The 27,202-nt window shown below is 46.3% G+C and overlaps 1 protein-coding gene and 1 long non-coding RNA gene across 3 annotated transcripts in view; one reads left to right on the top strand and one right to left on the bottom strand.

The window, feature by feature from the left end:
• AKR1D1 (aldo-keto reductase family 1 member D1) overlaps positions 1–19,626 on the bottom strand; it is a 33,984-nt gene extending 14,358 nt beyond the window's left edge. For both annotated transcript variants that reach the window (NM_001277393.2, XM_015285521.4), the window contains exons 1-2: positions 19,416–19,626; positions 4,154–4,321 (exon numbers count right to left, since the gene is read on the bottom strand). In NM_001277393.2, coding sequence (NP_001264322.1) covers positions 4,154–4,321; positions 19,416–19,508 — 261 coding nt within the window. In that variant the 5' untranslated portion in view covers positions 19,509–19,626. The remainder of the gene's footprint in view (positions 1–4,153; positions 4,322–19,415) is intronic.
• Positions 1–27,202, top strand: part of LOC112533565 — a 93,702-nt gene that overhangs the window by 50,453 nt on the left and 16,047 nt on the right. The gene's annotated exons all lie outside the window — the stretch shown is intronic.

Genomic DNA, 27,202 nt, shown 5'->3' with positions numbered 1-27,202 from the left:
ACTCTTGCTCAATGAACTTAGGCAGATTCCTTTTGTTTTATGAGCTTTCCAAGTGTATGCTTTCACTGGAAAACTTTGTTCCCACAAGAAATCTGTGGTCAGGTTTATGCTTGAAGGCTGAAGCTCAGATCATGTGAGCTGGCTATTGAACTGCCAAGCACCTGGCACAAAGAAGATCTTTTGGTTTTCTCCTGTGGCCATGGAGTCTGAGTGACTGCCGACATAGCAAAGTTTTAACTTACTCCCCTTTCCTCACTGACAGAAGTATTATTGTTTAGTTACCGTAACACAGGTGTGACTAGTTAAAGGATAGCCTTTGCAACCTCTTTAATCATAACCAGTGCTATGGCCTGCTGCTGCTATGGAGTGTGCTCAGTTGATTAGCTTGCAGTGCTACCTCTAACAGAACTCTGCTGATGCAATCTCTTGCAAGAATAGAATGATAGCATTGTAATTAGTAACCAAGAACTTTTTGTAAACCATTCTCTGAAGCTAAAATCTACAAAAAAGTGGAATTAACACACAATAGAAGGTTAAAAGTGCCATCTGGTTGCATAGAATAAGTTGGGCTATTCTATCTTTATGGGGGGTATGATGGGAAGGGTTGGATGTTTGGGTTTTTTGTTTGTCTGTTCGTTTTTTTCAATGCACCAAACTGACATTTGGAGTCATGTTGAGATTTTTGGCACCTTCATTGGCTGGAAAAAAACTGATGTGTGTTGGTATAGTCATTGTCTAACCAGTTCTGCTACCAATGCAGACAGTCACAGCATGCCAAGTTGTAGAATGAAACCATTCTTGAGTTATGAAACACTTAAACTGAAATTTTCAGAAGATAAGGATTGTAGGTGTCAAGATATAGCCTGAGTAAGTTTTGAAGTATTTTAATTATTATTAACTTAGAGAGTAAACTACTTAGTTGTGCCAGCAAAGGCAAGGATGTTATCTTGAAGCTCAGCTGTCCTAAGAGCAGTGCATATCTCCTTGCCCTAACCTGATGCACCAAAGTGACACCAACGCCTCAAAGTTCACGTTGGGTCTTAATCCTGTTGCAAGGAATGAAGACTTTAAGATCAGTGAAGTGTTGGCTACATGGGCTGAGGTATAGCACAGTACAAGGCTAAAGGTCCTGCTCTCAATTTTAAGCTGTTATGCTGAATTTCCTGAAAGCCTTTGGTCTGGGCGTTATTTAAGCATTTTCCAATCTTTGATTTTCATTTTACAAGTTCTTTTGAGATGTTCTTTTGAACTTAAGGAAGTGAATCTTTATACCCTTCATGTTTAGTTTGTTTTGTTATTTTGATTTAGAAATTTAGTAACTGAAGGTATGTTGACAGCTTAGGAGCTGTTTTTCCAAGTGCCCTTTGTAGCTCAGTGCTGCTGAGCTAAGTTCTTGCCAGTGAATATCCATCACTTTTAAAACATGCAGAGGTTCTAAGGAAACAGCCTTTAGAAATAGCAAACATTTGTATTGCCTTAATACACAAATGCCATGGAAACTTAAGAGTTTCACAACTGTTTTCATGATCTGTACAAGTTATTGTATTATCTACCTAAGTAGAACCCATGTAGACATTCGAGCAGTCAAAGCTTCCAGCTGGCTTCGGCATTTCAGGACACCATATTTCCTGGAAATGTTACTTTTATTTTAATGAAAGAAATATCCTGGGATGAAAGAGGAGACCAAAAAAGGTCTTGCTGTATAAGCCAAGAGAGCTGCTGGCAATTGATAGAAAACCTCTAAAATTTCTGGATGCTGAGTTACTGTGCCTGACCAGCCAGCCAGCAGCGAGAGCCAAGTGCAAGTGCCGATGATTTCAACTGGCAGCTGCAGCATGGTTGCACCAACTCACTATTCCAGTAACGCTGCCACTCAGTGGGGATGTTCTTGTTAGTCCCTGCTGATTGACCAGCCTTTGATTGGCATCATCTATGTTCAAGAGAAGGCCTGTATGAAGGAGATGCATGTGCAGAATCTTGTGTATTTATTTCCAGGACTCCTGATTCAGTGAGACTGGAAACAACCGCACCTTTTGTTGTGCCTACTACTTTCAAGAATGGTCTGTTACCATGCTTCCCAGAAGATGTAGCAGTTAATGTTGGTTAATTATCTGTGAAGGTCTGATGGTATCTAATGGTTTGATATTTGCTTATAGTCTGTTCAATGCATAGATGCATAAGCTACACAAAGCTAAAGATATGTAAGCTCATTAGACAAAGACCATCCAGTCCCGCACTTCCTGGGAGGTTCAGAGTGGCTGTTAAAATGTCCAGTGAAACCTGCGAAAATCATGGACTGACGGATTGATATTTTGCAGTATATTTTCCACTTCTGCCTTTGATCACTTTAAAGACTACAGAGGTGCTCTAATCAATATGTCCACCTAGAATTAAACCCTCATTTTGTCAAGCACAAGCAGGGCACAACAGAAAAATAAATCCGTGTGTCCTATCTCACAGTCACAAGGAAGGCTGGAACTACAGGCATTGACTACCACAGTACTGCAAGTTGCAACCTTGATACTAGCAAGACTTGCAGTTTAGGGAACAATGAACTCATAATCAAGAAAAAAAAAATGAAATTTCACAGCTGGCTCAATGTTTAAGTAGTGGGTAAATATATCTAGTGATTAGACCAGACAACTGAACATAGAAAGGCTTAATAAATAAAGCTTGGGTAACAGAATTTTACCGAGAGGTGCTCTTTTGGAGATGCTAAAGGGGGAAGCAGTTGGGAAAGCAGTTATCCAGTTCTAACCTTTATGCACAATTCTGTTTTTTTTTTTTTTTTTTTTTTTAATTTGAAATATTACTGGTAATTTGCAGTAATGAAGCTACAAAACAGTTGAAATAAAATATTTTAAGTGATTGAAATAAATGTATTGGCATATGAGAAACAGAGATTACCCTGATCAAAGCAGAAACTGAGGACTTGAAGCTTTTCTCAGGATGGCAAGATTGTGACTGTTACCAGTAGTGCCGAGCAGGGAACTAGGAGAAGAGTTGCATACTTCACAGACTGGAAATTGCTTTACTTGGAAGTTGCTCTATAGTTTTTGAAAATCCTCTTGGTCTGCAAACTACCCAATCTAAAGCTTATTTTCCCAGATCATAAAGCTTAGCTAAATTGCTCATAGTAAAACAGACCTTTTATCCCATCAGAACTTTCACTCTAGGAACCGTATATTTATTTCCAAGGCTGTTGAGTAACTCCTGTGGATTACGTCTTATTTGGGAAGGGAGAAAGGGAAAATATTAGGCTGTTATATTCAAAGAAGCATTGCCGGAAGGGGAACTTGAGGCCATAAAGTCCATTAGAAACTGGACAGGAACCATGGACTTTCTGGGAGTCATCTGATCTTTTTTTAGAAATGTGCTCTCTCTTATGCCCGCAATCTGGTCACTGTATTTGTAGCAGCTTCTGTCATATGTTTTATTGGACAGAGGTTTTCTTTCTTCTAGCAGAGAACCTGCTCTTACAGCTGTGATTTTAAAACAATAACTTGCTCATGCACTATGCCAGTCTTGTTACTGTAAAGCGAAAGTGTGATGACCTCTCCCAGTGTGTTGATTCATGATCATTGAAGTCTTTAATGACAGATGATACAGTAACTAGGGTGTAGCTTGATTGGTAGTTCTTTGGCAGCAGTACCAACATAAGCACTTGCTGTTCTCCTGTACATAGACACTTGCATGCATGTGTTTGCTCCCACCCCATTGTGCAATCTCAGGGCAAATCTTTATGGGGAATTGCTCTTACAGAAAGTAACTCATTTGCAAGATCATTGTCCGGATCTGGCTCAGTGTGTGACTATACAAATGCTTGTGCCAACACAACACGTGTGACAGCAACAGCTCAGGTAGCACCACTGAGTGTAGCAATGGTCTAAACTTGCAGGTACCTACAGTACCAGGTAGAACACGTACTGCATTGTTCCCATTGCTAACTCAGCTTTAAACTGAGAACAGCGATTACTGTGCTTTATAGCAAATCTAGTGCTGAAAATACTAAGACATCATGGTGAAAACAGGAAAGAAATACAAAGAATGTTGGATCTAGAAATACACTGGATGTTGACCACTGGCGCTTTTAAGAAAGCCCATTCACAGAAATCCCAGATTTAGTGTAAATAATTTGAGCATAACTTCTAACCTTGCCACAGTAAAAGATGTCTTCTCGCTTGATCTTTCCTTCAGCAATCTTCTCCCGGATGGCTTGTCCCACTTCGTGCTCATTGTAGTAGACAAAGGCACCGTCAATATGGCGATAGCCAGTATCAATTGCAATCTTCACTGACTCCAAACAAGTGCCTTTGGGAGTCTAGTGGGAGAAGAAAAAGAATAAATATAGTTCCAGCCTCCTGCTCACTTCTCGTGCAATGCTATCGTCATTGAGATAGGCACAATGTTTATGCCGGTGTTCACCCATTCTAATCATCCCCCTTGTTGTCCGGATCTGGCTCAGTATGCAACTATACACACACTTGTGTCAGCACAACATGTTGGACAGAAACAGCTCAGGTAGCACCACTGAGTGTAGCAATGGTCTAAACGTGCAGGTATCTACAGTGAGACCCATTGCTAACTCAGCTTTAAATTGGGAATCATAGAATCATCAAGGTTGGAAAAGACCTTCTAGTCCAGCTGTCCACCTACCACCAACGTTTCAAAACTAAACCATGTCCCTAAGTACAACATCTAAATGTTTCTTGAACGCCTCCCAGGGACTGTGACTCAGCCACCTTCCTGGCAGCCTGTTCCAGTGCCTGACCACTCTTTTGGAGAATAAATGTTTCCTAATATCCAAACTGAACCTCCCCTGGTGCAACTTGAGGCTATTCCATGTAGTCCTACTGGTAGTTACACAAGAAGCTGACCCCCACCTCACCACAACTTCCTTTCATGTCATTGTAGAGAGCGATAAGGTCTCCCCTGAGCGTCCCCTTCTCCAGACTGAACAATCCTAGTTCCCTCAGCCACTCCCCACCAAACTTGTGCTTCAGACCCTTTGCAGCTTTGTTGCACTTCTCTGGACACACTCCAGGGCCTCAGTGTCTTTCTCGTAGTAAGGGATCCAAAACTGAACTGAGCTGAGGTGTGGCCTCACCGGATCTGAGTATAGGAACCATCACCTCCCTGCTCCTGCTGGCTACACTTTCTTATACAAGCCAGGATGCCACTGACCTTCTTGGCTACTTGGGCATACTGCTCGCTCATGTTTAGCTGAGCCCAAACAGCTGTGTTTCAGCATCTGAACAAAAATGTGCTGTGTGCTTTTCTTTAAAACTATCATACAAATGAAATTAGATTGGAAAGATGAGCTAGAAAAACAGAATATTAGCTATGTGTCTGGGAAAGAAAAGTACGAGAGTCTTCAGAAAGTAAGAACTGAACATACTTGAGATGTAAATTATTTCAGAATTTCTCATCTAGAGAGTAAAAATTTTCTTGCAAAAGCTGTTTAATGAAATTCCTTCCTCAAATGGAAGAAGGCTTTTTGGTTGAGCACAGCTGGTCAGCCTTCTGTCTGGTTAGAAACCACATGAATAGCTTATGACCCAGCAGAGCAGGAAGGAGGAGTTTGGATGTGTCTTCTTTCTTTCCAAATCAATTTACCATTAGAGGTATTACTGTTCCATGGGTGATGGTTTAGGGGGGGTCTACTGGTATTCCTAGTTGTGGATGGACAGTTGCTTTGCAGTGTGGCTAAAAATCAGCAGGCTATTTAGTGTATGCTTAAATACCTGTTAGCATGTCCAAGAGAAATTTCTATATTTTGTGCTGCACTTTTGCTTTCTCATCTTTGCTGAAATTCAAAGTGAGTTAGTTTTGTTGTTTTTTAAAAGCCATATTTTCTATAAGCTGATGTAGCGAGTAAAATACATGCAGGGCAAAGCAAGCAAAAAAGCAGAAGACTGGTCTCAGAAAGTATTTGATTGATCACTGGGCCAAAAAAACATCTTATTGTTGCCACAGTTTGCTTAATGAGTGGGCAGCTCTAAGCGGTGGTGGTCAAGGGTGCTCAGTGATGCATGGCAACACTTTTCAATAAAGAAATAAAGAAAGGTTGATGAAGGCTTATTGAAGACGTGGGGTCGACATCTCTGTCTTTAAATCCCAGAGCTGCAGCTGGCAGTAGGTTATTTGGGAGTAACAGGAATGCATCCCCGTGTGCTCACTTTGCTTCTCAGCATCCCATCCAGGCTGACCGTGTGGGACGGGACTGAGCTGGCTTCTGTTTATTTGGGGGGAGAGCTGCCTGCCTAAACATTACTTAAAACACAAAGCTGCTCATGCTTGCCCTTATTTACTGCAGACCTGACTGAGGACTGAGAGGCAGAAAGACACAATTTGACAAGCTAAAATAATTAGAACAGTGACAACGCAATATTGTCTGCTTAATTAAGAGAAACAACTAAACACTTGTTAGAATGCTTTGCTGCTTTCACTGCGGGAGCCCACAGGGGCGTGCTCAGCCCCACCAGGGTCCTTGCCGAGCTGTTAATAGGACATAATGAAGATCAGGACAGCTAAAAGCCTTTCAGGAACAGTCAACGGCTAGTTTTCTAATTTTCACTTGGGGCATGTTAGGAGCGTGAGGGAGGCATAGCTGTGAGGTTGACAACCTCCAACACATTCATAGCTTGTCCCTACCTGAACCTACAAGGGCCAGATTTGAAGAAAGTGAGAAATGAATAGCTCCAACACGGATGCTATGAGTCTACAGTTACTGATGGCAGCAACATCAGACTTGTCACAGCTATGAGCTGTGCAGGGCTGTAGCTATGGGTGCATGGCTTGGGTTGACCAGAGAAGCAAGCAAGCTCAGCTTAAGGCTCTTGTGAACTCATGACCAACTAATGTATAGTTATCCAAAAGAGAAATATATTTTTAAAAGTGCAGTCTGTTTTCCCTACTAAACCTGATTTTTCAAACACTATGACTTTTAGACATTTTCAACCTGTTTGACTGCTGTCATTAATGTGTGTATAAACAGAACATTTAGAATACACTGACATGTTACCTTCATACAGATTTAAAAGTGCCTGATTTTTTTTCCTCTTTGTTAAAGAGCCTAAAAATGGGGTGCAGACTTGATCCCAAGATTTCCTCTCTCTTTTCTCCTTGCATTCTTATGAGCTTGCATGAGCACAGCTCCCATTTGTTTCCTCAAGCTATAAACTAAACTCCACAAAGCAGGGAAGTGTTGATTACTGAGTTCCATCATTTCTCAGACATCAGGGCTATTTTGGTCAATGATGAAAGCAGAAGGAATATGGAATGAAGAGCAGAGCCTCTCAGACTGGGGAACAATATCACTGCAGACTTGGGAGGAGAGGATAACAGAGGGAAATGAGCAAGCTTGCAGTTACTTCAGTTGGCTTTGCCTGAATAGGCTAACTTATATTAGTGCTGAACTTCTATGTATTTCTTGGTTTTTTTTTTGCATGGGACTTGTACACATCTGTACAAATAATCTTGTGAAAGACTCCTCCATCTCAAGGATTAATCTTATTCTTTGGGGGCTGGAGGAGGTTTTTTTTGGATCAGGCCTTGATTACCAAGGGCTGGAGATGGGTTTACATTAAATACAAATGTTTTCATTGCACTAGTTCATTTCATCTGATGTGGTGTATTAGCTCTGACAGATTCTGGTTTAAGGTGCTTCAGATAAAAATGCAAGGGGGAACCTAGGGAACAATTTTTGGAAAATCCTGCCTTTATTGAACCCTCCGAGCTGAAGTCCTGGGACATCTGTGAGTCTGGAAACTTTGTACCATATGTTTATTTTCATTCTGATGGAGAAACTATCATCTCTAGCATTTCACGTATCTAATCCTTCCAAATCCTGCAGTAATGGGCTGTGGTAAACTGTGCTGATGAGTTGCACAGGCTCGTCAGGTTGTGGTTTTGCCACTTTTTAGAAACGCTGCCTTAAGTGTTGTATCTTATTCCATTGTTCCTGACAGACTGTATCAAAACAGAGTGACTCAGATCAACACTGCTCATCTGTCTTTCCAGCAGAGAAGGCACAAGCCTGGATCTCTCCTTTCTAGCCAGGCTGAGATGTTTTATTCTTTTCAGCCTTTCATGGAGATAAAATCCCTCACGAGAAAACACGGTGCTATGTAAGGTCTGACATCTCCACCAAGGCAGATAAGCCTTGTTGGCCTTGCTGCAGGCAGTGCAAAAAGTGGCTGTCCATGCTGCCTGTTCTCTTCAGGCAACCCTCTATATATTCCTGCTCCATTTCCCTACAGGCAGGGGTCATGCGTAGAGCAATACAGATGCCTGCTGAGGCATCGAAACGTCCCAGCACAGTGCTATGAACCTTTGTGCTTTGTCAGTAGTCATTCAGGAGGCACTGGCCTTCAGACAAATCTTTTACTTCTTTATTACTTTTTATTTAGCCATAGATAAGAGGTGTGCTTGACTCTTAGCTGTAATTAATGCTTCAGCTTCTAATCAGCATGCCTTGCACCCATGCTACTTTGATCAAGGGCTGTTATTTTAGAACCGGAGTTTTATAACCACTTGTACATTGTAGGTCAGATTTTATCTGTGATGCTCTTACATCCAGTCACTGATGTGTGCCAAAACAGGCATTACATTTATTACATCTATTCTAGTAAAAGAGGAACCAGTCAGTTGAGTAGAATCACTCACCGTATCGCTAATAATTCCTTTAATAGCACCTAAGTTATTTTTAAGATCATACAGTTTAAAGAAATAACACAGTGTTGTTTTTTTTCCTCCATCAGTCAATAGCTTGTAAACCTACTGATTTACCAGCACTCATGAGGGATTAAACCTGCAATCACTTCCTTCAGATCCATGATAAATAAATCTGACAGAAGGGTGAGGGAAGCAGGCTCAAATTTGCAACTTCATTGAAAGAGGAAGAAGCAATTTGGCTCCTTCTCCATAGATGAAGTAGTCACCTGGCCAGTTACCACATTTTATGAGTCTGAAAAAGCAATGTACTTCATCAGGTCTGCCTGTCTGAAAGGGTCTGCTCTCTTTTCCTCTGAGACCATCACCTTTTTTTTTTTTTTTGTAATGTTTGTTCCAGACACCTTCCATCACATCCCGTTTTGTCAAAAACTATTCTCCCTACCATGGAGAATGTACAGCTTCAAATTTGCTCAGGATTGCATGTGATCAAACCACTGGAGAATATTCTATTGTGCAGACATACCCACAAACTTTGCTGTTGCCTGTCCAGCAGAATAGTATTTACTTAGCAGTATTCGTGGTAGTCCTACTCATTACTGCAATTTAGTGTTGCATTTCAGCTTCCTGCCATTCATTCTGCTTCTTCTATAGCATCCTTTTCTGGTCAGCAATTTCCATCAGCTTTCCAGCTGTTTAAGAGGGATTACAGTTACCTCTAAAGACAAAGCTAGTGGGACACATCAGCAGCAGATAGCAAACTTGCATACAACAGCTGCCACAGGCAGTGCTTTTAAATGTCTTAACATCACTGTTGTAATTTATTCCTTATTAGTGCATATGGCAAAAAAGTTACAGTCTGACTCAGGCTCCCACGCTCTGCTTTGCTTTGCTTCATGTACGGAGCATGCAGTTGCCCCAGCCCCAGCAGCCTCTGCAGTGCATGCGAGCTGAGGCAGCAACAATGAAGGGAATGAGCAATTTGCCTTAGTGCTGAGCATCTCATCTGATTAGTGGTATCCAGTCCCCCGCTAGGACTGGGGAGGTGTTGGGAAAGAGGGCTGTCTCCTGGAAAAATCTGACTTGAGCTGCCGCTGAATTACACGAGGGATCCAAACTGTGGGCTGAGCGCTCCAGTGCTAACCTATAATTTAAGATGTGAAGCTGCTGTTTAGGAATCTTAGTCAGCTAAATACAGGAAGGAGAAAGTAGGTACATTCCTGGGCTCAGCGCCTCCGTCGCCAGAGCTCGGCACTCACACAGAGATTCTTATGCAAGTTTCCTGAAGCCCAATTGCTTATTTCCATTTGCCTGTTTTCCGGACAAGCTGGCAAAGAGGACTGGCTTAAGATGTCAAGAGGAGAGCGTAGAAAACGTGTACTAAAGACATTACAGGAAAGCACAGGTTGAGTTTACAAAGCCAGAGGATATAAGCCACACAAGGGTACATTCTTAGAATTGTTTAATCTTGTAAAGGAGAAGCTGTACTGTACACCTCTTTCTTGGAAAATGCAACTGCCAGCACATCTCTCTCTCGTACACAGGAAAATCTGGCTTTCCTCCCCCGGAAGTATTGGCAGCCACCATCCGGGAAGCAAAACTCGGAGAAGGGATCTCTGCAAAAGCAGGGCTGAGAACGGAGGCAGAGAGCACAGCTGAGAGCCAGGAGCTGCTGTGGTGGCCTGGGGTTTGCTGTGCAAGAGAGTGCATTACCTTAGAAAGCGGAGGGTAGCAAATGTGCCCACAGTAGATGTGGTGAATGGTGATGCTCTCTTCCTCCAGTCACACAGATGAGCATGGATGAAGGGTGCCTTTGTCTCTAGCATGATGTCCCATCAGTGGTTCGAAGCCTGAGGTCTGACTGCCCGAACAGCAGCAACTTAGATTGCATAACTACAGATTTAGCATTTCTAGAATTCCTCTGACTTTGTTATTCTGGGATTTAGTCAAAGCTGTGTTCAGGAAAGCCTTATTATTGTAGCTGGCAGAGGCTGCTGGAGCTTTTCTTACCACTTGATTGCAGAACCCTCTGTTTTAGGATCGCTGCAGCTTTTCAGTTAATGCAAACCTGGGCTGAAGGGCTGCCATGCCTCGATTTTAAGCAGCTAGAGCATTAAAGCAAACCGAGCGAATGGTGTGGACACCTAGGTCCCGTGCTATCAGCATCAGTGAATTGGACTGGGGCAATTTTCTGTAGAGCTTGAGCATACCATACCCAGACAGCCCTAGAAAGCACATATCTAATTGCAAGGGTGGATGCTATCAAAACACCCTTCAAACAAGAAACATGATCCCAGGGATGCGAGAGGCACAAGGGAAGGATGAAGCACCAGCTTGTGCAACAGCGTAGGGAAAGAAAAGGTTGCCAGTAGTTCTTCTACTTCATTCCTTAGAGTTAAAGGGGAGAGGTTTCTGGCACCAGTTGGTATAAGCATTTGCAAAGGCAGATGTAAAGCTTGGGGAATTCCACCACCTAGTTAGCTGAACCAACAAAAGTTGGCGTTGTTGAAGCTTAGAGAGGCATTTTCTGCACAATGTTTTCAAGTTTTGACAAATGTGGCCTCCTAGGTCAACTGAAGACGCAGCCCAGATGTTGGCTTCCCGCGTGAGCCGCAGGAACATGTTTACGCTGTTCTTTGGGGAATTGCGGGGAATCAGGGACACATGGGAGCACGCAGGCACGCTTAACGTGTGGAGTCACTCAGGGACGTTTTAGAAAATGGAGCAGGTTTGTCTGGAAAATTGGGTTTTAAGTGTTCTTGCCAAAAAGTATATCTTTCAGTTGTGTTAATTCAGATGACTCACTTGTAGGGGTTCAGTTTTTCCACGCTCTTCAACAATGCCGGCAATTCCCTGTCTCCTCTTCTGTACAACAGTCTTCGTAACTTTGATTTACAGGGAAGGGCTTTCCCTGAGGTACTTGAGCGGAGTTAAAAATTCAACATCTTTAGAATGCCAGAGAAAGAGGAAAAATACTCTTTTTTTGTCAATATTTGGGCTACACATTATTGCATTGGTAACAGCTAGCTTTGTAGTTTTTGGAAGAGGGATATATTGAAACAGCTAGTGCTCGTCACTGCAGTGCACAGCTATGGAACGGAAAAGGTCTGCTTCCCATTTGGTTACTTTTCAAACAAATATCCTTAAGACTGTTTTTGGGTAGTGCTACTGTCCTAAAAGCTTATCTGGATTAACCTGCTATTAGTTTTGCATCTGGACCGATTAAGTGCAATCCCAACCTCCGTCACAGCCAGCCAGCTAGCTCAGTGGGCAATACTAGCATCTGATATCCACCATCCAAAAACCATACCAGCACCCAGCCAAGGCTGTCAACTCCTAAATGTTGCCTTGCTCTGGGAATGCTTCCCTCTGGAGTTCTCAGGCAGTGTCCAGCTCCGCGTGTGTTGGTGCCATGTTTGGGAGCCAAGGGAAGCCGTGCCAGGCTGGCTGTGAGAGCCGGCTCCTCAGCTTGGATTACACAGGCACCGCTGCACCGGGGCCAGGAGATTATCTGGCTGTCATCAGCTCCATCAGCTGAGGTCCTCCGCTCTGCAGCAGGGGGTATTTACACAAAGCAGCTCTGGTGTCAGTAATGACTCCAAGGCTTATCTTTTTAAGAAGAGTGTATTTGGTTTAAGGCATGCTCAGGTTTGGGGCTGAGAGGTAAGCCACTCTAACTAACCAATGATACAATCTACTCATCAGGGCAAGGTAAGGAATCTACTGTTTTCTGCAACTAGCAATTTTGTGGCTGCTTTGCTCATAAATCCTTCATAGGCTGGTGAAGCTTGTAGCTAGAAAGTTAGTCCTTCGTTTGCCCTCATCTGTGAGGCTGGGCCCATCTTCATTGGGCATTTCAGATGTTGATCATTTTAGTGAGTGCAGCTTTTAACGCGCCCCGTATGATGAGACACTAATCGTGTTGAGAGCTGGAAACACCACAGAAGCTGCTGGCACAAAGCAGAGGTTAGTCATACTATCAGTTTGTTTTCTCTTAAACTTCATGATTCATAGAAACGAAGAGCCACAGAGATCTCAGCAGAGAAGACACAGGAAAGTAAACAGGCATTTCTGTGAATTCAGCAGTGTCTTAGAGTCACGGTTTTGTTCAAACAAAAGGCATAAGAACACAGTTTGCATCCTCAAGAAATTTGCATGCAAGAGTCTTTTCTTCCACTTGACAGAGTGCGATGAATCAGTTTGTCAAATCCAACTTTGCTGGTAAAAGGACAGTTTCTACACAACAGGTAGGGGTTTCTGAGCTTGCCACATATCAGAAAAAAAAAAAGGCTTCCTTTTCTGATTACTTCTTTTTTTTCTAATTAGATGACTTAATTTTCTTTTCTTAATGAGTTAAAGATGCAATCTTGCATTTATGCAAGACGTAAGCATTCCATTGTATAACATGAGGCTACAAGGAGTTAGCAGGAACAGAGGCGTCAAGAGGTGGTTGCAGACAGGGGAGGAGAGGTCATGGCTGAGCACCAAGGAGAACACATTGAAGGCACAGAAGTGTAGAAAGGCTGTTCCAGCTACAGTAATGATGTATGGCAGAGCGGGAAAGGCTCTGATTGTCTGCCAGATAAATGAACTCTGCTTTTCACTGGTGGCAAATATTGAAAGCATATGATAGGGAACTTTAAAATGTGTCATGCAACTAAGGTTTTTACCAAAAGTCGGTGACAAAAGCAGGATTTTGTTGAGAGCCATCTGACAATGGGAAGGATGAGCTGTGAAAGCAGTACCTAACGTGTTCCTCTGGTCATCCCTCGTCCTTTAGTGTACTTGCCATCTCTGTATCAAACAGCAGGAATGGATTCAGACGGTAATAAGAGCCCAGAGCCATTGCAGCTTCTCAAAGCCTCATGCAGGCTCCTTCTCCTGTCACTTCTTACTTATGGTGCTTTTGATCATGCTTCCAAGCCAGTGGCCGCTCTTCTGCCTCAGAGCCTGTCATCCTGCTGCCTGCTAAAAGCTGGCATCGGCTCCCATCTCACTGCAGCATCTGGAGACCAAACACTAAGAAATCCTGCCTTCATCTGCTCTTGGCAACCAGGTCTTGCCAGTGACTGTGACTTAGTCGAGGAATAAGCATTGAAATGTGAGAGACTGAGCAGCGATGGCATCATTCAACTTTTTTTTTTTTCCTGGAAGTTCACTGTGCTTCTTAAGTTCAGGGCATAAATATGAGGCTATAGCCTCTATAGCCTACTCTATAGTTGGCTCTATAGCCAACTGTCTCAGCTGATTCCCCCCCAGCCCCTTTTCACACTGGGTTCTCAATATCGTTGTTAAGAATGAAAAAGGTAACTTACTTCCCTAGCCTATAGCTGGTGTAGGTGGTGATTTTGTGCAGGTTCATTGCAGACCTAACTCCAGGCTCTCAGTACTTGCTGAGCTCATATACATCTCTGGGTGTAACTGTTCATGTTAAGAGTACTGTGGTATTTTGGTATTTTTTATTTTTTTATAGTGTGTTGTGGGAAGTGAGCTGAGGCTGTAAGGCCGTGTGCATGTTACAGCAGTTCCTTCTCCTGCCTTTATTATCTCTTTCAAGTAAAATCTAGCAGCAGAGTGGGAGGTTTACCTTGGGATGAAGACCAAAGGCGGTTTGGATTTATGAAGGAGAAATTCACAGAGAGGAGATTGGGAAATGGAAGCCTTTGAGCTTCAGCCCTGCCTCCAGAGCTCTCAGGTATTGCCCCTGCCTGGGACGTTCAATACCTGCTCAGCCTGATAGCTTTGGGTCAAGCCAGGTGACTTTCCTATGAGTCACCTGAAATCTTTGCTGTCTCCATTCGATCATGTTTCAGAAGCTGGTGATGGCTGGGAGGGAAAAATGCGAATTAAATGGTATGTGTTTCCCCATACTGCAGCTCAGAGATCTCTCTGTAGGATAAAGCAGCTCTTGCTTCCTTTGTCCTCAAGGTAGCCTAAGGCCAGCTGCAGCGAAGGGCAGCCTGCAGCAGAGATGCACCATTAATGGTGATCAAAACAGTTCATGTGTGCGTGCTCTTGTGTGAGGAAGTTTTGGCATAAAAGGTCCTGCAAAAGCACTAGGGGCTGTTAGTACTAAACAGCAAAAGGTTACTTTGTTCAGCTTCTAGCTTGGGTGCAAAAAGCAATTCAGGGTGCCAAAACAGTGTTTTTACTTATGCAAAACAGATTTTTGACTTGGTCACAAAGATAGGATGTGGGTGCCCTGGGTGATCTTCTCCTCTCCATGATTCAAAACAGCCATTTATTTTTAAACAGAACCCAGGCTCACACTCGCATGGGTGACTTTGTGGCAGGTAACGGCTCGGGGCACAGCCCTCTCCCACCTGGTAGAAGTCACGCAGAGCTGTTCAGTAGCCAAAGCTGTAGGGTTAGTGGGAAGAGTGCTTTCCTGTGGGGCACGTGCGCTTCTTTTTGCTCCTCTCAGACTATCACATACCCCCAAGATTATGTTATTTCTCTGGGCTGTGTGACATGAATTTGGTCCTCAGAGACAGAGAAGAGGATTGAATCTGGTTTCCCACCGCCCACGTGGGTTCCCTAACCAGCAGGCTAATCAGGGAAGGGCAACCGCTACCTCCAACTACTTTAATACTCCTTTGATTCCTCAGCTTGTACTGCCAGTGCCCAAAATGAAATGCTTTGCCATTTGTTTTGCCTGAAACTATTCCACAAAACTGCTTCCAATTCATAAATGGATGTGGCTACCTCAGAACCTCATTTTCAGCAAAGAAGTCGCAACTTGCCAGAAGCCCTCACCCAGCGCTACACTTGAGCGCTTCGCCCAATCTTATGCTTCAGATGCAATGCCTGTTGTACAGTGCGGTTGCCACAACCTTCCCTCCAAGCCCTCTCCTCCCGCAGTCAAAACAGGAAGGCGAGAGAGGATCTGTGGCCAAGGCCCCTTGACCTTCCAGGGAGACAGCGAGTATTTACATGGAGGCACCATGCTGGTGATCCTAGCTGTGTTGAAAGGGATGAGTTATGAAGTGAAGCGGGTGTAAGTGTAGTTTTAATGAGGTGTAGGATTTCCAGGATTTAGGAGCATTTTTTTTTCGCACCTTTCTCCTCACTTCCTGTTCAACCCCATTCCCCGTCTACTCCCTGCCAAGTACAGGTCCCACTCATTGGCCTTGCTAGGAACCAAGTGCTGGTGCAGGGGATTACCCAGCTCTGCAGCTACACAGGGTTTGCCCTACCTCTTGTATCCTTCCCTCCCACCTCACTGGGGCTTCACTCTCCCTCCCACCCCCCAGCCTCTCTGTTTCCCCAGGAATTGGGTTGGCTGCCTGGGGGTCTCTGAGGAGGGAAAGAGGCATGTGCAGCCCTAGCAAAGCCACTCCTGCATGTGTGGAGCTTTGTTAGGAGGATTCATGCAGTCAGAGGCGGAATTGGTCCCATCTTGTAGAGCCTTCTGGAGGGCCTTGATAGCCCAGACTCACTGGTCCCACTGTGGTTCCCTCCTGAAACCATCAGGAGAAGGGGCACGGGAGAGTAGAAGAGAGAAAAGCAGAAGTCAGTGACGGATTTTCACCGCTGGGATTTATTGGTAGGCAAGGCTACTCATTTCCTTCCCTGTGAGAGCAGGGAAGGAGAACACAGAGCCAACCTTAATGCACTGGAATCATGCATCATCAAATGCGTTGTTAATACAGGTATTAGGAAACACCAATTAAAGCAGCAAAAGTGATTTCTAAGTGCCTTTTTTTTAAATCTGAACTTCTCACTAATTGTTAGAGCTAGTGAATATTCTTCCCTTTTTGCTGAGAGATGTGTTGGCGGCAAGTGGAATCATTGCATTTTCCTGCTGTGCTGGAAGAGTAAAACAGAAAGAACCCCCTCCCCTCCCCCCAGCACTGCCAGTCTCAAGGAATTAGCTCAACATCTGGCCAGAAAGAAAAGCTCTCCTGTACCTGAGGGGAAGGAGCTTTCTATAAAAGGAATATGATCATCAGACAGACCCTTTCTCAGCAGTGCGGTGCTGCTCCAGCCGAGCGATGTGCTTCACTGTGTCAGTAAACTTACACACGGGACCGAATACTGGCCAAAGATTTTTTTTTTGTTTGGTGTTTCACAACTGCAGAAGTGTGACTTATCTTCCAAAAGAGTCTTTAAGAGAACAATGAAGTCATTTAAGACGAGCGAGGCGAGCTGCTGACACATTTCAATTCTGAAGGCATTGCTGTGCATTTTACCCAAACAAAGCCTGCAACACGAAATCTGTCCTCCTGCCCCTGTTTTCTTGTAACCAACTGTCGGAAGAGCCCATTTCCCTGCTCCGTGGCTAATGAGATACGCCTGGTTTGCTCAACCAGTGCAAGCATTCCTGCACTTCAGGAAGAGCGCTCTGGGCTCGTTACAAGCTACCAGGCTGCAGCTCAAGATTGAGAAAACAGATTTATTTTGGACCAGGCAGTCTGACACAGAGGTGCCAGGGTGAATAACCTTTGGAAGAAGTCTGCCTCCAAGAGCAAGATGAATAAGCTGACAAGCGAGCGGCTCCGCGCTCTGTATCAAAGCACAGAACGGCAGCGCGTCACAGAGATCTGACTCATGAGCAGAAATAGTGTGCTGGGGATGGCTGGCACCATCACTGCCACCCGCTGCCTGCCCCCGCCGCAGCGAGCGGGTGGCTTGGAGGCTGCTGCTTAAGCAGTTCAGCCAGGAAAGACTGCAGCTGAGCATTTTAAGGAAGACGCTCCGGTGTTAGCTCATAGCCTTGCTTACTAAGGTAAACCCTGCAGGGTTCCTCACAGCCTCAGCTCCTTTCAGCTGTCTAAGCTGGAGGCACAGGACGGCAGCACAACTGGGCACCCCGCTGGAAGCTGTGCCGGGCACAATCAGCACTCAGCAGAGCAGCTTGTCCCAGCTCAGCCACACTTCATCACTGTGGCAGGATGCTGACAGGAGCCCTCCTATCAGCAAGGCAGCCTTTTTGAGCCATGACCAGAAAGGTCTTGTATTCATCCTGCCCCGTGCTCAGCAGCTACAAACACTTCTGCAGCACATCCTGTGGCACCCTGCTACCACGCTTCCCCAGCTGGCCTCCCCAGCACCTTCCCAAGTCCAACACCCCATCACAACCCTGGCACCACGCTGCAGCCCAGCACTGCAGATCAGCGTGTCGTGCTTCACCTGGTCTGCTGGGAAAGTGGGATTTCTGCAATGCCTTAGCAACTCCTCCTCCCACCCGTAACTTTCTATCGTGTTTACCCCGTGCGAAGAGACAGCTCAGAGAATCAAACTCCTACAAGTGCCGGGGGAGGGAGAATGGGTGCTGGGATGCGCACCCATCTCCCACCGGAGGTGCAGCCACCAGCGGCTGCAATTGCTCCAAATGGGGGTTGCCATAGCGGTGCCCTGCTGTGTTGTCCCGACCCCCGTTCTGTCATGAAGGCACATGCAAAAAGCCAGCACCCCGGGGCTGGAACCCCCCTACCTACAGATGATTCATTTGCCAGCTCTGCTGGGGCACCCCTCCTGCCAGCAGCTTCACCCGTCAGCTTCAAACCCACAAGACTGCAAGCGTAGGGCTTGGGGGCGCGATGCACAGGTCTGGAGGGAGATGCTTTAAAGTTTACTCAGAGCTATTTTGTCACCAAATTATGCAACACGCTGCTCTGCTACACAAAAGCTCCCACTGGAGAGCTTAATTTTGTTTCGCTAACCCTTGTTCAAGGGACACCACTCGCTAAAAATATCCCCAGAGACCTCAGAGATGCGGGGGACGATGCCCAGCGTCTGAAATCACACATTCCCACTGGTTCTTCCCGTGTCAGCCCGTGGTGCTCAGCGGGGAGATGGGCAGCGCTGGGGGCTCTCACAGCCCTCTGCTCCACTCCTGCACTGCCTGCAGCAGCCTTTGTTGAAGTCCTGTGACATTACTGGTAACGCACAACGGTGTGTTTACTTGCTGCTGATTAAGGGTTGTCTTTACGAACTCATTTTTAAATACCCTGCGGCGCAGAATATTGCATCTCGACGCTGATACTGTTGCACAAGAAGGGTTCTGGCCAGGCTCGCTGTTTCTACTCTTTAAACAAAGAAACAAACAGAAGGGAACGAAAGAATCGATCCTTCGGGAGCGAGACCAGCGAGCTGCCTTCGTGCTCCCAGGTGCGCAGAGGGAAGAAGCATCAGGTGTTCTCCCACCGCCCCGACGCAGCGCCACATGCGACAGTTCCACGGGACGCCTGCCCGGGACACGCAGCACCGAGGGATGCAGAATATTTGAGAGTGGTTTGGCCGCTGGCACTCAGCTGTGGGAGCTGCAGGAATCAAGATGCAGGAATTTGGGGCTTTGTTTTAGGAACATTCCTTGGAAAGTGTCGGGGCCAGCTGCGAGACGCTCCGAAATCCCTCATCTTATCTGCAGCGGGGCCGGCCAGGGGGACCCGAAACTCGGCGTGCCCGCCTGAGGCGGGGTGCGGCTCGGAACACCGGGATCGGGGTGCCCTGCCCGGGGGTGCGCGTGCTCATGGCCCCGAACCCCGTTCTGCGGGGAGGGGTACCGCGCAGCGCAAGCTCGACGGGATTTTTATTTTCCCACCTTTTCCTCCTCTGCGCGCCGCGCACTGCCGGCACTCTTAACGGGCGCACTCGGGTTTTTTAAGTTTGCGGAGGAAAGGAACGGAAAGAAAAACCCAGCTGGGAAGGGGGAGAGAGGAAGGGGAACGCGGCCCCGGCTCGGGACCGTGCGGAGAAGGCTGCCGTCACCTGCGGGGGACGCCCGTACCCGGACTTACTTTCTGGGGGTCGGCGTAGGTGCCCAGCCCCAGCAGCGGGATGCTGTTCCCGTCGCTCAGCGGGACGCGGTGGCTCTCGGCCGTCAGACTCATCGTGCCGCCAGGTAGAGCCGCCCCAAGCCCGGGGCCGCCTCCGCAGCCGCCCCGCGAAATCCCTCCGCACCGCACCGTATCGACGGCGGTCGTGCGAGACCCGAGGTGCGAACTGCCCTCTGCCGCCGGCGGGGAGCGTCTTTTTGGGGGGCCGAGCCACGTGTGCCCGCCGCGGCCCTGCACCGCGCCCCGTCGCGCACCGCCCCGCGCCCCGCCCCGGCTCCGCGGCCACCGGCGGCCCCCGCGCACCGCCCCGGCCCGGAGCTCCCGCGGCTGCTGCGGCCGGGGGCCCCTGGGTACCCCTAACCCGTCCGGAGCCCCGAGGGGGGCTGCCAGGGCACCCTGTCTGCGAGTGAAAGGGGGCATCTATCACACAAGCAATCTTCGCAGGGTTCTGGAGATCTGTAGGTGCACGCTAGCTTGCATTTGGGGAAATGGTAGTGGCTCTCAAGGCTGGGATGTGCGCAAAGAACACCCTTCTGGGAGAGTCCCGTACATCAGCTAGGTCACCTGCACAGTGGAGATGGAAAAAATTCCACTTTTGCTGATAGGGGCTTGCCAAGTAGCTGGTCACCAAGTGCAAAGCTGAGGCTGAAGGTACTGCAGGTAGCGTGGACCTGCTGAGCAGGTGTCTCGTGGTTTCTGAGGCTGTGAGTACCTGCGTGCAGGCATTTCCTTGTGGCAGGAGGAAGGGAACCCGGTGAACCTTCTGTGCCTCCTTAGTGCTCTCATGTAACTGGCTGCTATGGGCAGGCTGCAGGAGAAGCTCTGATCTCTCTTCATACTCACCATGCCTGAGCACAATGATTTTAGGACACGTCGATGCCAGCCGCAGCTCTTAGCCACAGTCCTACTTCTGCTGTGTTCCCAGCAGAGAATGAAGCATCCCAGCAGCATGAAGCGAGATGGAAGTGGGATGAGCTGAGGAGAAGTGTGATGTGGCAGAGGGCATTCAGGGCACTCTCTAGCTCCAGCCTATGGGTATCCCATGAGGCGGCTCCACTGCCCCTGCACTCCCACACTCCATCTCACCCCAGAACCCCATTTTTTCAGTAACTCTCCCTATTCCAGCACAGCTTGCTCATTTGCTCAGCACAGCCAGGTCATTGTCTGGTCTGGCACTGGAGCTGCACGCGATCCCAGTGGAGCCCAGCACAGCCCTGCCCATGGTGCCTGGTGTGGGCACGTGCACAAAGAGCCATGACAGCTGAGAAAGCAGATGATCACACTTTTCTCCCATTTATGTCTTAGTTACTGGTTTGAAATAGCTTTCTTACACAAAACCTAGAAACGCTGTTGTCTTTAGGGTGGCTGATGAGTATCCTTTAAGGAACAGAGGAAGCCAAACGATGCAGCCTAGAGCCCTTCGCATGCAGTTCTTCTTAGCGACAATTAATGTTAGCTGCTCAGGGAAGCAGAGCGCTGGTTTCAGAGCTCAGATGACTTCACCAGACATTTTACGAGGACGCGGTATCTAGCAACTCCCACTGAAAAACAATGCAAGTTTCTCGAGGCAAAGCTTTGGCTGCCGGTTGTTGTTGATCAGCAGCTATTCGGGAGCTTTTATAAGATGCAGATGTGATCTCGGCTCTTTCTCTAGGAAACAAAAACAATGAGGTTTCAGCCTGGCCTTAGCAGCAAGTAGTGAGAATCACCATCATATCAGCACCAGCCAGCAGCTTCTGGCAGGGCTTGTAAGGCACGCAGAAACACCTTACGACACAGCTGAGGTGGATTCACCATTCCTGGGCTGATGGTGTAGTTTTATGGTTACGTGAGTCATCTCAGAGTGGTAGAGAATAGGGTCAGAATGGTAAAGAGTTGGGTTTTCAAGAGCAGTGCTTTCAACTTCAATGCTTTGTTTCCTCTGTATACACACACGTATCAAACATTGAAAGAAAAAGAAAAGAACAATACAAGTTTTGAAAGGAAAAGTCAGGCGGGCAGCTGAGGTTTCTTACTGTTAAAAAATAGCAGAACTCTGGGGTAAAGAAAGTGCTTAGTGGCCCCTTACCTGAACAAAACTTGTCAGCAGTCTGTTAAGGTAAAGAGGCCACCCTCTTCCAGTGTAGTCTCCCCAGTTCTCAGAAGTCAAAAGAAAGGAGGGTGAGAAGGAGTTGTTGACTGGAAAGGATGGAGCTTCAGGTTTCATGTTTTCTCTGAGATTTGTGGGTTGCCCTCCTGTTGTCAGCAGGCCGATGTTTTGGACAGGGGATGATGTTAAAAATAGCATTCTCTCAGTTCTTGTAAATTTGGGCATGTTTACACATTGTAGATTAGATTAGTGAGTTTCTAGAGGTGGGTGACCTGTAGGAAAATAGGAAGCGCCGTAATTATGTGTGTGTTTCTCTATGGGATAATAGCGTTAGTTTAAAAATATGTTTCTCTATGAGATAAAAAAAAAAAGCACGTTGCCACACTGCTTCTACTTTCTGTAGGAGCTGTGCTTCACTACGTGCAGTCATCTGTGCCCTCTCCATGTGTTTTTAGTTAAAATTTCTTAAAACGTGGTCTTAAAGCCTGCATATTTCCAGCCCAGTCCCTTAATAACTCGCATGAACTAGCACGTGTCTGTCACGCTTGTGGAGTACCTTTCTGTGATGTGTATTTACAGCCATTTAGTGCGGAGGTTCTGGTAGCACGTGTCAAGGCTGATATTTCTTTTCCTTTTTCCTCACTCAGTGCAATAAACGAATACATCTAAAGAAAAAACTTCCAATCTCTCTTCTTAACCCCAGCAAATAAGTGTTTCTTAGGCGGGCTATAAATGAAGTGGGGGTTTTCGGGTTTTTTTCTTACCACTTTGTTCAATATGGAAACAAACGTTCTAAACTGAGATTGAGAATCTTCTTCTATGAAAAAAACAAAACCAAACAAACCAAAGCTCCACTGTTTTTCAGCATCTATTTAATCTTCATTCCCAGCTTCTAATTATCTTCCCGTGCACCACGGTAGAGCTCTCAAGGACACCCAACGAGATGAGCGATACCTTATATTGCTGGGTAATTCCCTCTCGCAGTGGCCAAGGGTTTGCTCGCATGGGAGCGTTCCTGATCTTTTCCCTTTGATCCTGTTTGTTGCATAATGCGCGTGATTGCAGCCGGGATAACAGTCGATCTAATGGGCCTGCTTGAGAGTTTCTTTTCCTGGCTCCCACTCTTGCATGTCAACTGCTTTGCAAACAATGGAACACTTAAGCGACATGTTCTGCTTTATTTAAATTATTTTTGCCTGCTAAGGATTAGTTCTGGGTGAGCGCTGCCTCCGAGGCCTAAAGTTTGCTTTCAGGCTGTGCCTGACTTGCAGCTCTGCAGTAGCGGGAGTGTGATACACGTGTGCGTTTGCTGAAACCCTTCGCTGCAAGACCCAGAAAGAAGTGCAAAACCTCCTGATTTTTCTAGCAGTGGTACAGCACTTCTGCTAGATCCGTAAGGAGAGCACGAGAAGGGGGAGAAAGTGTGCCTACCGCTTGCGCCTGCGGATAGAATTAGGAAAATACTTCACGGCTGGGCCGCTCACCCTTCTGCTTCCTATAAAGGCGCTGTGGCTACAGCTGTGATAAAAGGGAAATTCCTAGGTATCCTTGACGCTGTTCCATCGCTCTGAGTAATGCTGGAAAAGTCAGGCGACCGCTGGGTTGGATGGCTCCTGGGCGCACACGGAATGCCAGCAGCTGCTCCACATTATCCTCCCACTGCCTCCAGCGCTGCGGCGCTGCGCCTGTGCCTGGCCCTGCCACGGCCACCTCTGTCCATCCCCATCCCTGTGCTGCCTCGGGTCTGGCACGGGGCCGCGGGCTGTGGTGTTACCTTGAGCACATACTTGCTTGGATCTTGTGCCAGGACCTGGCTTCACATCTGACTCTCCTCTTGCTTAGGGTGTTGGAGCTGAGCGCGTCTGCAGTGGATGCTGTATGAACATGAACACTGCTCCTTTACCTGTGGCATTTGCACGGGCATGGCTGTCCACCAGGTATTGCCCTCATTCTTGGGTTTGAGCCTTCGATGAATGAAGCAAAAGAGGCTTAGCTTTTCCTGGGTCTGTTTACTGATGGTATCACTTTCTTCTTCCAGCAGTATCTCAGTTCCTGCTCCAGACTGTCTGCTGTGGCACACGCCTGAGCCTGAGGCTGGTGAACACCCTCTCTCTGCTCCCCAGGCAAATGTCAGGAGCTGCAGGGTGGCCTCTGGATTCCTCAGATACCTGCCCTCATCATGCAGGAAGGCATTAACCTTTGGTTCTAAGTGAGCACCCTCATATCTCACCTCATTTAGTCTGACTGGCTATTTGATCCCATCCAATAGAAGCATCTTTCCTTTGGCATCCTGTAAATCCAGGCCTTGACTTGAGGATTTCCAGTGTGCCGTCTACCCAGTGCTGGTGGAAAATACCTCACATGTTGCGCCCAGCTCTTGGTAGGCCCCGGCAAAGGGACTGAAGGGGAGGATGGGCAAGAGGGCCTTGCAAGTCACTTACCTCATGCTCTTAGGACATGGTGAAAGCACCACCAGATCTCAGCTTTTTCCCCAGACTTGAGCTTTTCCTTGCCTCCAGTTCATACAGAGCTCAGGTTGGGCTCACCTTACTTCCACATAGCACTACTCTCCTGCGTTTCCCTCACATAACCTATCACATGTATCTCTTGGGTCTACCTTAGGGCTGTGCATTAGGTCTTCTAGTTCAGCTGTGATGAGCTATCATTTTACTTCCTTGTACTGAATAAACAGATGTTTTCTGTGTTACCCGCTGTAAGAGTCTCACTGGCATGCTGTTTCTTTCCTTGCCTTCAGCAACAGGCGAACATGTCTGACTAATTGCAGAAGAGCCACACAGGCACCTTTGCTGCAAATGGGACAACATGCAAAAACACAACAAGGGTTTCCATGGCACAACACCTGGGGAGATTAAAAAAAAAAAAAAAAAAAAAAAAAGACAGGGAATACAGGGAATAAGAACTTTTCCCCCTACCTTGTACTCTTTTGCGAGGTGAAAGCAACACAGGCTTGGAGGTGAGGCTGCCAAAGCATGCAGCTTGGCTGCTCAAAGCACTTCCAGCAATACTTCCCTTCCACGGAGGCTTTTCCTTTGAAGCTCATTTCACCTGTCCCAGGGCCAATGTCAGAACGAGGAAACAGACCAAAAGAGAGTCGTGCAGGTAGAGCCTAACAGCCTGGTGGTTTCTCTGCTTGCAGGTATTCCTTGGGAATGCTTTAAAAATGAACAACACTGCGGGCTTTACTGGTGCCTCCTGCTAGTGGGAAATACCTTCTGTAAGTAGAAACAGGACATCTAGAAAAGTGGGCTCTCAAGTAGCCCACTGATACATTTTGGTCTACCTGCATGCTTTATAAAGTGTGCCAGAACACCATAGGAGACCAGAGAGCTTAGTTTTGTGTGGTCAGGAGCCCACAGGTGCAGGAAGAGCTCTCCGTGTTTCTGTGTGTCATGGAAAGAGGGTTAATCTGGTTGGCTGGAGGTACAATTGCACTCGGCTTCTCATTCCATGTTATCATTTTGGCATGGAACAGGCTGCCCAGGGCAGTAGGCACGGCCCTGACCGCCAGAGCTCAAGGACACTGCTCTCAAACATAGCGTTTGGATTTTGGGTGGTGCTGTGTGGAGCCAGGAGCTGGCCTTGATAATCCTTGTGGGTCCCCTCCATCTCAGGATATTCTGTCATTACCAATATGCTGCTTGCTGACCACAAAGGGTTTGTCCTGCTTTGTCCTCTCAGGACCTCTCAGCTAAGAACAGCCATTCTTTTTGTCTGATTTGCAGGGCAGGTGAAAAATAATTCAATCTGCTTTTCCTTTTCCCACTGAATTTTTCCACTGTTTTTTGATTTTTTCCACTGGTTTTTTTTTTGATGTTCACATGCACATTGGAAGATTCGGAAATCTCCTGGTGTATTGTGTAACGGACTTACCGTATTCTGCCAAGCACTGCCAGCCTATCACTAGTCTTCCTGATCACCTTGCGCATTTGAAGCTCATTAGCAGGTTTAATTAACTGATGATCAACTATCTGCTTCTTATTAAAGGTCTTTTGTCTCACCCTACCACATTCCCATGCTTTGTGCCATCTTGTGCCATGAGGCAGACTGTGTTCTTTGCCCCAAACCCTCCTGGATCTGAGGAATAGTGTAGCATCTCTGCAAATCAAATGGTGGCGATCCAATTTAGGATTAGGAAATGGAGGCAGATAAGTGATTTCTTGTTTGCGTAAGAGTGGAAAAGCAGGGGGAGCAGAGCTAGGGATGGACCCAGAATAACTCATGGGCTGCCTGTCATAACAAGAAAGGGGAGCTTGCAACAACTTCGCTTTTCTGAGATGATTTATTAAATCTTCTGTAATTACTTTAGTCAACATCAGTAAAGAACAATATGTTCTTTTCCAGCTTCCACAGGTTATTTAGGATCTCTCATAGCCATAATAGATTAATAGTGACCCTAGGGTAGGATTGTATTATTAAACTTTTATTAAGTGTTTTAAAACCAATTGAAGACATTGCCAATTTGAGCTTTTTAAATTGTTGCATGATATTTTCTTCCCATTTTTGGCAAAGCAGCTTTGAAATACTTGATCCTGAAACTTTTAATCATTTTGCAAAATAAAATAAAATAAAATAATATAAAATAAGATAAAATAGCAATGTATGCTCTCTGATGCTGGCTGTGTGGCGGCAATTCAAGTTATACACATGCTGTTGTGGGATGAAGAAGGAATAAATTTTTCCAAAAAGGAAAATTACTTTTCCCAGCTTTTTTTTTTTTTTTTTTTCCCCATTTGTAGATGTATTTTAAGTCATGCTCATGGTCTCAGTAAATGGTGTTTTAGGAGGTTTTGAGTCCGCCTTCCAGTTTGATATTGTGTCTTTCAGAAAGTCATATAATAGAACCATAGAATGGCCTCGGTTGAAAAGGACCACAATGATCATTGAGTTTCAACCCCCTGCTATGTGCAGGGTTGCCAACCACCAGACCAGGCTGCCCAGAGCCACATCCAGCCTGGCCTTGAATGCCTCCAGGGATGGGGTATCCACAGCCTCCTTGGGCAACCTGTTCCAGTGCGTCACCACCCTCTGTGTGAAAAACTTCCTCCTAATATCTAACCTAAACCTCCCCTGCCTCAGTTTAAAACCACTCCTCCTTGTCCTATCACTGTCCTTCCTGAAAACTATCAAGTCTCCATATTGACAAATGAGAGAATGCTTTTGCCAACATAATAATAATTACTGAATAGCCTGTGTGTCTGAATTTCAGGGAGAGGGGCACGAAAACCCAAGCTGACATTGTTCTATTTGTTGTGGACATGCCCTCTTTCTTCCATGGAGAATGTTAGCCTGAAGCAGCTCTGTGAAATGAAAAGGCTCTGCAGGACTCAAAGTTTGGGGCAGAAAGGAGAAAAATGAATGTAGATACAGTTACAGTTAGCTTTTGCAGGTAAAGGTGTAGTTGCAACAATATAAGAAATATGGAGAGGAATTACAGGACTCAGTGATGCTGGGTCATAGGATTTGCTTTGAGTTGTATGTGGCTTGGGGTGGGGACAGACTGGGACTAAGAGGCTGCCTGAGCCCTGTGCTCTCCTTGTCTCCCTCCCTGTGGCACAAAGGGATAGCCCTGGGGCTATAAACTTGTGCAATAAGATATAATAAGAAGCACCTTTAAGACCAGATCTCTTCATTCTGGCGC

This window comes from Gallus gallus, chromosome 1 (genome assembly GCF_016699485.2).
Source record: "Gallus gallus isolate bGalGal1 chromosome 1, bGalGal1.mat.broiler.GRCg7b, whole genome shotgun sequence".
Lineage (NCBI taxonomy): Eukaryota > Metazoa > Chordata > Aves > Galliformes > Phasianidae > Gallus > Gallus gallus.
Note: the sequence above shows the minus strand (reverse complement) of the source record. Positions and strands in the feature narration are given on the sequence as shown.